The 12137-nt window shown below is 39.4% G+C and overlaps 1 protein-coding gene across 1 annotated transcript in view; it reads left to right on the forward strand.

The window, feature by feature from the left end:
• The window catches only part of ASCC3 (activating signal cointegrator 1 complex subunit 3), a 225189-nt gene that overhangs the window by 201640 nt on the left and 11412 nt on the right, over positions 1–12137 (forward strand). The window contains 1 exon segment of the mRNA XM_009998051.1: positions 953–1177. Within this exon segment, the coding sequence (XP_009996353.1) occupies positions 953–1177 (225 nt within the window).

Here is a 12137-nt window from a genome sequence, read left to right on the forward strand (position 1 = left end):
TTGCAAGTTTTAGACTTTGGAAAGATCATTGTCATTCCAAACAAGAATATGTGTGTACATGCACAAGAGGATTTTGTGGAGAAAAAAAAAGACTACCAATTAAGTCCCAGAACTGACTGCTCAGCCTAAGCTACAGTTCTTAGGATGCTTCTCTTGACTTCTCTTTCTTTCAGAGACAGTGGATTTCCCCAGCAGGAGAACGAGCACCTTCTCTGTCTGAACGAGTCTTCTCTGACTACTAGAGCAGTCGTACTTGTTCCTCTCAGCCCCAAGGATGTTGCTACTCATAACTACATTTAGGTTACCTGTTGGGGTGCAACTCCTTTTCTCAACAGTGAGAAAGTTCTTAGACACTTTTCATTTTTGTGTGACTGGTATTAGTCCCACTCTGGATAGTTTTCAGCACCTCCTTACAATTTTGCTCTTTGCTTTGATCGCTGAGCCTTTGTTGCTTAGACACTGACAAATTATTGAAAATATAGTTTAAAAGAACCTTACCAGAACTATTTCAAACCCCCTGTGTTTTGAATACAGAGAGATAAGTAGAAACCCTGAAAACTCAAAATGTGAATTATTGCTGTCTTTTAGCTAACCTTACAATGTTTTTGTGAGCCAACCAGGATAAGATCTCTTTAGAAGGTCATCTCAAATACTGAGTCCCTCCAACAAATGTATGAATTTCACTGCTTTTATTTTCTTCTTCTCTAATGTTAAAATCAGCTATGTGGAAAAAAATATAAAACCTATAATTACATTAATGTTTTGCTAGCTACTTTTTCCCACACACATGATTTTGATAAATAAGTATGCTTTCTAAACATTGAAATGCTGGTATTTAAACAATGAAATCTAACTGCAGTAAATTAAATGCATATACTTGTAATGTCTCAGTAAGGAATAATAATTATTGTGAAGTTAATTACAATGGGGTTTTTGTTGTTGTGTTTTAAAGAATGCTGAGGAGTATGGAGATCTGCCTGTGAGACACAATGAAGATCAGATGAATAGTGAACTGGCAAAACATCTCCCAATTGAAGTCAATCCTCATTCATTTGACAGTTCACACACAAAAACACACCTCCTGCTGCAAGCCCACTTCAGCCATGCCATGCTGCCCTGTCCAGACTATGCAACTGATACAAAGACAGTGCTGGACCAAGCAATTAGGATATGTCAGGTACAGTAAAGGCTTTTCAATCTCTCACTCTTATTGTTCTACTGTTTATTGTTAGTATGTTGTAATGTTTTGAATACAGAAAAATCCAAAGATTTATTGCAGTCTTGTGGAAGACTGGCACCACCCGGTATGATACCACTTTGTTTAGGGAGGAACTAGATGCCCATAAAGATGCCAGATGTACAGAACTGGAAGTAAATTAACTTAAGGTAAAAAGACTGTCATGCTCTAGTTGGTGGCATCTCTTGCCATGGGGCTTGCCTCTTCTTTCTTATGCAACAGCTTTCTGTCTCTGTCTCAGGGAATGCTGTACGTAAATCACTCCTCCATGTGTGTGCTCCCTGCAGATTGTCATGCTGAGCCCCAAGAACCTGGCTCCCATGGGTACATTTCTTTTTTATAGCACCCAGAAGTCCTGTAGTCACTGCCAAGTGTAAATAAAACAGCTTTGGAAATGTGATTTGGGATGAGATGCAGGGGTTTTCTCTAAGCTTGTGAAAAGATGTGTAATCTGTTTCCCAGTTATCATAGAGTCAAAGAGCACACTTTTAAACACAGGTTTATAACTCAGTCTGGAGGCTTGTGACTTTTGCAGTTATGCTGCAGTGCAACCCACAGAAATTAAACTGACCATGCAGAGAGTAGTGGTAACAAGCAATCACATGCACAGCTGCATGTCTCAAAAGGATTTCAAAGCAGCAATTTGAGTTTGGAGTATGAGTGCTGCCATATCTGAAAAGCACAATTATAGCTAGAACAGGAAGGGTGAGCTCTAATTGACGCAGAGAACAGCCACCCCTCTAGTTCTGCCAGAAAGGAGTAATGCTGTCCTGAGCAGAACAGGGCAAGGACTCAGGCACAGGTTCTTGAAGATCAGATTGTCTTTCAACAAACTATTATTTTTATCTTCTTCAGTTCCATATCTGTAAAATAAGGACAAAAATTCTTTCTTCCTATGGGTTTTGTTTGCTCAGATTTTAATACTCTTGGTGATCTGCATATCAGCAATCAGAATGAGGCTTTGATCTTGCTTGAAACCTGGTGGCAATATGGTAACTGAAAACATGCTTGTGTCAAGTCTACCACTTTAGTAACTTCTCACAGAGTGTTTTCACAATCAATGCTCTAGACAGACAAGATACCGTGGGCAGTTAAGCATCCAGTGATTTGAGTGGGTCTGAAATTACACAAGCAAAACCTGCAAGCTTGTAATACTAATATCCAACAAAACCAAAATTAAGAAAAGGAAAGTAAGAAGCCCATAACACCACAAATGTTATTCCTACCCAGTCTTAAACTAGGGAACCAGCAATGCTTGAATGCAAGTCTGTTCCAAATATTTAGTATCAGTAAAATCATGGGGCTGGAAGCTTCAATGTATGTTCATCATATTAATTAACAGAGAACAATATCACTTGCTCAGGTGAGAAAGTTCACCTTTGTTTCAAAGAAATTAGGTACTTAAATTTCATAGATGTCTGTGGAATTAGTATTTGGGGGATTAATTATGTCTTTGGAAAAAATGTGTAAATTAAATGTAAATTCTTCTCAATAGTTATTTTGCTCAATGTTTATCCTTTTGTGCTAGGAATTGTGGTTTTTTAATCTGTTACTTCTTAATAGGTGTTTCAGAAATAATAGACACCCTGAAGAAAAATTAAAAAGCCCACAATATTTAACAGTTCCTTGGAACTGGAGTAGGGTGCAGAAGAATAGCGTTCCATACAGAGTACTGCCACTGGGGCCTTTGGTTAGCTACTACAGCATGTTACATATACAGTTGTCTTGAAAAAAAAAGAAGAAAAAATGCCCTCTTTCAAGAAAAAAAGGAAAAATGTGCAAGCATTTTTGTATTTTGAAGTTGGCTCATGGTTTACATCTCTTGGGAGAATTTTTGTTCCATGTTATTAGTCACGCTTTCCAAACGGAGGTTAAAGTTCCCAGAATCTAAGCAATAGGCAGGGTTACACTTTCAATACTGGTTGTTACCTTTTTCCTTAGCACTGACCTGCTGGTGAACTCTGGGTCAATAGAGGTGGAAAAAAAGATGTTAGTTGTGAGAAAAGGAACTGAACCATAGAAGGATCCGTTGATAAACGGATTCAGTGGGTGATGTTCTCTCTGTATGTGAAACGCGCGCTCGCGCAGCACCAAACGTAAAACGCAGCCGTGAGCTGGGAGTTAGTTTTTGAGTTGTGTTGAACTTCTGTTTATTTACTTGCAAAGTACTTTGGCTGTTAAGGTTGTCCTTCAAACTGTGACCTGAACATAAACTGTTATTTTTGCTGGTGGGTGTGTGAATGACAGACTTGCCATTGCAGTGCTGCTTTCCTGTTACAAGAAAGCGAGATCTTTCAGAGAGCTTTTGTGAGTCCAGAGAAGGGCCACAAACATGATCAGAGGGCTGGAGCAGCTCTCCTACAAACACAGGCTGAGAGAACTGGGGTTTTTCAGCCTGGAGAAGAGAAGGCTTCAGTGGCACCTCATAGTGGCCTTCAAGTTCCTAAAGGGGCTGCAGGAAAACTGGGGAGGGACTGTTTAGAAGAGCATCCAGTGGCAGGATGAGAGGTAACAATTTTAAGCTGGAAAAAGGTAGGTTTACATCAGACATTAGGAGGAAATTCTTTAGTGTGAGGGTGGTGAGACACTGGCACAGGTTGTTCAGGGAAGTTTTGGATGCTCCCTGCCTGCAAGTGTTCAAGGCCAGGTTAGATGGGGCTTTGAGCGACATGGTCTGGTGGGATGGAGGTGTCCCTGCCCATGCAGGGGGGTTGAGACTAGATGATCTTTAAGGCCCTTTCCAATCCAAACCATTCTATGGTTCCATGATTCTAAGTGGTTGTATCTCAGAACAAACAGCCAGGCTCCATCCCAGGTCCCCTGCAGAGCAGGTTTGCCCTCAGGCCACGATACATGAGCTTCTTTCCATCACAGCCTATTAAACTTCTCCAGTCTTCTGTGCTGTCTTTCACCAGAATCAGCCTTCTCTCCCATGGTTCCTGTGGCATCCCACCCATTGTGTCCTCCCACCCATTCCTACAACGACCTCTGGGCCCCTTTCAACCCTAGTGGCTTGAGGCCGAGTTGTGCTAATAGTCAGTCAGACATTTATGTTCACACCATCAGATACATAGATGTAGCTGATGGGTTTAAGGTAAGATCTTCTAATAAAAAAATATGCAGTCACTCTTAAATTATTTTGCCTGAGATGTCTTAGAAGTTTTGGGTTTATGTTAGAATGCAGTTCGTCTATAGTCATAATGAAAGATAGAAGTCATAAACGTTTACCAGAATTTGAGGAGTCATGGTTGGTGTTGGCTCAGTAAAGGAATGTAATTTATAACATAGAAAATGGAAGAAATCTATTCTGTTACAGTTTTCTTCTAGTTAGCATTTGTTAGGTATAGATGGAGTTCATGATAGGAAGATAAAATTGAGTATCGATTTAGCTGGTATGAAATACAGAATTCTTTCCCTTTTACTGCAGAAATATGGGGAAGAGCAGTAAGGAGCCTTATGGAAGATGAATGCCTGTCAGCTCCCACACCCATGTCTGTAGTGAATGGCCACTGAGGCATTGACTAGACTGAAGGACTGTCCCTGCTCTACATGCAAAAGCTCAAGTCAAAAACTAACAGGTTTTTTTATCAGTGACAGGTGCTCATAGATAAAGCACAGAAGGTTCCCATGGCTCAGAAAGTTTGCCATGACTTCTGTGTGAACTTGGGCAAGTCATTTAATTTGGATTTGTCTCTGTTACCTTTCATACAGTTAGAGTAGACTGCATATTCACCTCAAGCTTAGCACTATCTGCATTGTTTTTAGTAAGAAGAGTTCTCAGCAAGATGGTGCTGAGCACTCCAGTAGCTGCTGAAACCAAACACTTCTCCACTTCTTGCAGGAGAACATCAAAGCATAAAAATTCTAATGAAATAATTTGTATAACATTTGTATAGAATATTATTACTATTGTAAAGACAACACCCCACCTTTTTTTCTTATCTGGTTTAAGAATATGTGAAACAGACTAAATCTAATCTCTTTTTTACTGATTTTGTCAAGCCTTGTATTTTGTGCCTGTGTATTCAGCGATCAGGTCTTACTCTGCTCTTCCAAGACTATGGCCTATATTTGCATTAATTGAGATGGATAATTGAGGCAGTAATACTGTCTGTCTTAGCTTCAGCAGGGCAGTCACTTCTAGGAAATAATGTGACAGTTGCTGGCTTTGCACTGGGATTGGCCACAAGCCTCCACTTGTGGTATAGTCGTTGATAAAATATTTCAGCATTGCCAGGAGCAGAGCTACCTTGGAGCTCAGCCTTAACCTTTGAGAAGTGTTTATCTATGGATGTGTTAAACACATCTCAGCAGGGTACCTGTGCACTAAGAAGATGGACATGAAGTCACATTCCAAACTGCAAGAAGGACCTGGCGAGGCTGTCACTGATGACCTGCCTTTCCCCATCCTGTTACTCCTCCAGAGAATCTTAATTTTCCCTTTGGGTTAAGCACTGCGATTCCTTAGCAGGACAGTGATGTGTGTAACACTGCTTTACCCATTCTGAAATAGTTACAGTGAATAAGCTGTTTCTGATCATTGAAATTGCAGCTTTTGCTACAGTCCTGCTTATGAGAATCAGCTTTGTGATGCATGTTCAGAGTCATCAAATATTGCACAAATACGCTGCCCGATTCAGGTCTCTGAAGAGCCAGCTCACCTACTGAATGCTTGCTCTAGTAAACTGCAGGCTGTTCTGGGTGATGGTGGGAGCTGTGTCTACTGCTTCTCACACAAAAGGTCCTTTCTGGCCATATCAACACAGCTGCAAACAGCAGAAGTGTCTGAGCTGCAGTTCCAGGGCTAAGAGAAGGAAAATGTTCCTCAGCATTGGACTTGCTTTCCTTCCCAAACCTCCTCAGCTTGGAACAACCACTAAAACTATTGGCTTGGGAACCATATCCCTTGGGGAATTCATTCTCCTGTCTATGAGGAATCAGAGACATTCTTATAGATCCTAAGTGTGTATTGAGCTCACGTTGCCTGTTGTTAGTGCAGGTGTGCAGGTTGTTTGCTGCAAGGTGCTGGGAGGTAGAAAGAAGAATGGCCTGTTTTACAGCTGGATGTGTAAGATTTGTCCAGCAGTGCCCAGGGAAAGAGAGAATTGCTTGTTCAATGGGTTCATTGGCAACTATAAGTAACAGGGCAGCTTTACTGAAGGAAGAGAAGAGAATCAAATTAACTAGAGATTGCAGAGGATTATTCAGACACAAGTGAAGAGCAGAGGCCCTATCTCTTTAGCTACTACATGTATCCTTTTTGTGTGCTGTGATATTCCAGCCATAGCACCATGTTTGCCATTTTACTTTACTACTGGCTGCTTTCATGGTTGGACAGGCATTATTCCACATCAGGGGGGTGGAAATAATAGATTAATTAAAAAAACTTGTAGCATATATACTGGACAGTAATGCTCATGTAGAGATCCTAAGCAGCAGTGGATCCTAAGCAGGATAGCTGTGGCATGAAAGTACCTGGGAATGGGAGATGTTGAGGTGGGTTTACTGGCTGCCTGCCTGTGCCTTATAGGAATATATGTGGGAGAAGGGAGGGATACCTTTGTGGCAGTGGTGTTGGGATTTTTGCTTGCTGTGGTGGTGGAAGCATCTTACTGACAGTTTACTGATCATTTGGTGCTGCTTGTGTATATATAATCCCTCCCCCAGCCATGACAAACCTTTTCCCAGTTGGGGCTGGAGGAAATGAGTAATGCTTAACCCATTTGTGTGATCAATTCACTTAAGCAGCTACTGTGAAATGTTAATCACAACTTTAATTTGTACTGCATTAGCATTTTGATTAACTTGTAGGCTTGCTAGCACACTTGAAGCACTTTTACTCATAGTTACAGCTCGGAAATGACTTTTTGATTAATTAAGTTTGTTAGACAGCAGCTGAGCTTCCTGAATGCTAACCTTATGGGGCTAAAAGTTCAGGAGAAAGTTACTGGGAATAACTGTTGCTGTTGAAAACGATTCTCGTGAATGCATTCAAAAATTTTTAATTCTTGGCAAAATATTACATTACTACTTGAAAAATTACTTTTTAGAGGGCATATTTATTATGAGAAAGATGCTGTATATTTTTCATGAGTTGGGCAGATCTGTGTGAATTTGGAACAAATGCTATCTTTAAGAAATTGTTTATGGTAAAGAAACAGGAATTTCTTGCTCAGAGCTCTTTTTATTGTATTTACAGTTCACTAGCATAGTAAAGAATATGAACGTCTTAATTACTAATTAGAAAATAAGTTGATTACTGAGACTCAACAAGTTCAGAACACATTGGATTATGGCCTACCAAGTTCATGTTGCTGGTATCACATGCCATAGCTGCCTTTGTATCTCTAATGCTATAAAAAAAAATAACAACAAAAACACAGCAGGAAAAATGTGACAGTGATTTGTCCTTTCCCTGGTTCTGGTCACACTAATAATGTTACTATGGAGGCTAAAGGATGAATACAGGGATAGGAATCTTACAAAGCAGCTCGGAAGGTCATAATTTGCATACATCAGTGAGACCTTTATGATGATGGGAGAATGAAGAGTTAGTCTCTTGTAGGGGGTAGCAGAGCATATGGAAGAGAGAGCTGAATATGCTTGTAAAAAAAGGGAAGGGGGATGCAGAGGGCAGTATAAAAGGAGTGCCTCCTGAATAGGATTAATTACATCTTGCTCACTATATCTCTGATAAAGTACAAGGAGGGGATCTGTCTGTAGGCTGAAACTATACAGCTGTGTCAGTCTGATTTAATTGATCTGAAAGAACTCCTCCTCCAATTAATACAGTTCTAAAAAGTCATCTTGGACTAGATCTCTGAAGTACAAAGGTTGTGTAGATACTCATTGTAAGAATATATAACATAAAAAAGGCAGTGACCTTAAAACCCTGTGTCAGACTTCTTTAAATAAATCAGTTGTTGTTTCAGGGGTTTATAATTAAAGCATCATAATCATGATTTATATAAAAAACATTAAACTTACAGTACCTGGCATGCTTTAACATCTGGAATAATATTTTACTTGTATGATCTTTTGTATGTGGATGATAATATAATATTACATACTGGAAGACTTCCTACATTGGAAGCATGTGCAAAAAAAGATTTATTATTCTGCATTCATAGTTTTTAGGAAAATGGGTAAAATGCATACAGTTTTGCATATTATTATCTATAAAGATTTGCCATATGAACTCTGTAGGCCTAAACAGCTGCAATATTCTAATTATTTTAATACCTCTGGATTTCAACTTGTATTTCTAACTGAAGTCTAGCCCTAGAACACAGAACTTCTATTAGCATGCCACAAAGACAAGAGGGGGGATATTTTGGTTATTTTATATTGGAGTACTATACACAATAAATTCAGGTATAAAAATAGGTACAAAACCCAGCGAGCCTTCACTCTGCTTCTTAATGTAACTGCAGCAAGTTTCAAGTATTTTAGTCCTACACAGTTTTCTTTCTTTTGAATTATTGTTTCCTCCTCCAAGCATCACTGCAGAATAAGGCTTGTATTTGTTTGGCCAAGTATGTGTTAGATTTACTGTACATAAACATTGAAGTCTAAGGTAGATGTCATTCTGCACAGAGGGCTGCATAAATTTGTGCTCCAACCTTCAGTTTCCCAAATGAAGGAGCTTAAGGAAATGTCATGACCTGGGAAGTACTGATGCAAAAACTAAAATTAATCTTTTAGGAGTGGAGAAATGTGAGCCATGTAGCTCACTGGGAGTACTCCTGAAGTTTCAGCCCCCATGCACCAGGTCCTTAGCACCAATGGCAGGGACTGTTGGCAGATGACTTTTAGCTGAGTACTTATGGACGTCATTCTCAGCTGCCATGGCATTTCTTGTGTTACTGAGTCTGCTTAGCTAGCCTCTATATCACACAATCACAGAATCACTTAGGTTGGAAAAGACCTTTAAGATCAAGTCCAACCATTAACCCTGCTCTCTCAAGCCCAGCACTAAGCCACATCCCCAGGTGCCACATCTAGACAACTTCTAAACACATCCAGGGATGGTGACTCCACCACCTCCCTGGGCAGCATGTTCCAATGTCTGTCAACCCTTTCAGTGAAAAGTTCTTCCTAATGTCTAGTCTAAACCTCCCCTGGCACAGCTTGAAGCCATTTCCTCTTGTATCACCAGTTACTTGTAAGAAGAGACACCTACCTCTTCACAATGTCCTTTCAGGTAGTTGTAGAGGGTGATGAGGTCTCCCCTTGGCCTCCTTTTCTTCAGACTAAAGAGCCCCTGTTCCTTCAGCTGCTCCTCATAAGTCTTGTTCTCAAGGCTTTTCACCAGCTTGGTTGCTCTTCTCTGGACATGCTCCAACACCTCAATGTCTTTCTTGTGTTGTAGTGCCCAAAACTGGACACGGGACTCGAGCAATTATTGTTCATTTAGCTTCATTGTCACTTTCCTTAAATATCATTTATCCAAAAAATACAAGTTATATTTACAATGTTTACCATGACATTTCTATTTCCAATATTTAAGTAGAAATGCTCTGTGTATTCAGAGCTGTATGACAGCTGACTTCAAACAGGAATTACTCCAAGCAATATGCAGTCTGTGTTTAAAAGATGCAAACTACTTCATTTTAATACTTCAGTAATTTACCTTAAAGGAAAAAGCTATTTAAGCCATTTGTGTATATCAGAAATTCTGCTAGTTTTACAGTCTCTGTTCCCCTGCCACCCACCCACTTGTACAAGAGCCATCCAGAATATCTGGCTTTCAGATGAAGGATGCAAAAGTAATACCAAAATCAGTGTTAAGGCTTTGCAAAAAAGTTTCTAAATAAGAGATATTTCAGTTGCTAGATGAAAAAAAGTGGGGGTTGAGTGGGGTGGGTATGTTCATTATGGAACAATTTAGTATCTGCTGCTCTGACCATATGTTCAGAGGGCTTAAAAATACCAGAGAACAGCAATATTTTGCTCTCAGGGAGTGTTCCACACACCCAACTCTCCCACATCGTGTCTCCATCTTTCCTTTCCCTCAAGGTAGAGAATTATAAACCATTATTTAAATTCCAAACATGGGCAGTAACTTTGGCTAAAAAGAGATAGACTGTAAAATCTCATCTGCGTGTTAGACCAGAAAAGTACAATTCAATCAGTTTAAATAATTCAGTACTTAAGGATAACCAACCACTGCTCCTGAAAATAAGATGGTGGAAACCTGGTAATAGATCCTGAGGGTTTTGTGTTAATGCACTCCTGGAATGAAGAAAGAAATATTAAGATTTTAATCCAAACATTTTGACTCTCAATTCTGAATATCATCAAAATGAAATGTTTGCCATACCTGACAGGTGCACCTACACAAGCCAGTTACTGAGCTTCAGTATTTTTGTCCCACCCCTGACATGGTTTATAGCTTGTTGCTTCCCGTGTTGCTACAAGCCAAGCTATTTTTGATCATGACAAAATGTGAAAGGGTGTGTCACTAATTGCTTGTATTACTTTGTGGTTTTTCAAGTATGACACTTGAAAGGCTTAAAAGCTAATGCCTGATTCTGTCATTAAAACCCAGCTGCATTAAAACCCTCTGCTTTTATTCTCCTAAGTGCAGGGAATGGCCCAAATAAGATGATGGTAAACATATTTTTCATTAAAACAAGCAGTATTTCCCTTGACTTCATCTATTTACTCCATCTTTTCTACTTTAGTTTAAAAAGAGGTGGACTGAGGGGTTGTGTTTTTTTTTATTTGTTGGCTTACCAAATAATACTTGTTTTTTTCTGTAAGTAAAAGCATCTTTATAGAGTTGTTTCACTTCTGGCACTCACTGTCCTCTTAATTTTTTTTTTCTCTGTGATGAAATTATCATGTGTTGGCATGAAATTCTGAGGCTAGAAAGGCTGATAACCATTTTGTGCCATTTCCTAGTTTTGAATAATACTCTTAATCTGTTCCAACCTTATAAATTATATTTATAGATTACTTCTTTGCCATAAAAAAGGGAAAGAAGCAACAGATTTCTAGAAAATTATGCTGGTTTGTAGTTCAGAACAAGAAGAATCCAAACAGGCAGCAGCTGGAGAGACTGGGGAGACTAACATGTTATTTATCAGATAACAGAAATATTAAATACCATTTTTCTTTTGGCTTTTCTATTCTTCACTTAGTTGCTACATTTTATAATACTAATTTGGAGAGAGGGGAATGACTCAATTTGTTACCTTGAGTATTTATAGGAATTTCAATAACCATTTAAGTATCAAGCATCTGTGTGTGTTTTACACTTAGCGGAAAATGAAACGTGTGCAGGTTTCCAAGGCAGCAGATGAAACAAGCCAACTTTACCATTGTTCTGACTTTTTCACAATGTCTTGGATTTCACATCCAGATAAAGATGCTGTGAATAAATTCCATGGGTGAAGAAGCAGAAAATAAGGAGGAAAAGAGGATTTGCCATGTGGATTCATTATAACAATGTGGAACACAGAGTCTCACACACACCAGCTTTCCTTGCTCCCTACGGGGTATCTGTCTTTAGGCCTCTATCAATTTCTAGGAGATTTTCTAGGTTGAAAGGATCCTCCAGTTAATTTCAGTGTATAGCTTGTTTTAGATTTATCTTTCTCTTACATCTTCTCTCTTCCTTTCCCCCTTTGAAACCTCTGTTAAAAGGGGTGGGGGTAGCAGCAATAGATTTTTTTTTTAAAAGTAAACAATGAAACCAGTGTTGCTCATGTATCCTCAGAAGCAGTTTGGGAAAAAAGCACTGCTTCATGCTGACTAGAAACACAACCTACTGTGTTCTTCTCGCTGCTCATGGAGAAGACAGGATATCTGTCTGTGCACCCATTATTCTTCACATATAGACAGCAGTCTTGCCTTTGAGGAGCAGGATGTTTCAGACAATGACAGAATAGCAGGA

Source organism: Chaetura pelagica, unplaced genomic scaffold (assembly GCF_000747805.2).
Source record: "Chaetura pelagica isolate M959 unplaced genomic scaffold, ChaPel_1.0 scaffold165, whole genome shotgun sequence".
NCBI lineage: Eukaryota > Metazoa > Chordata > Aves > Apodiformes > Apodidae > Chaetura > Chaetura pelagica.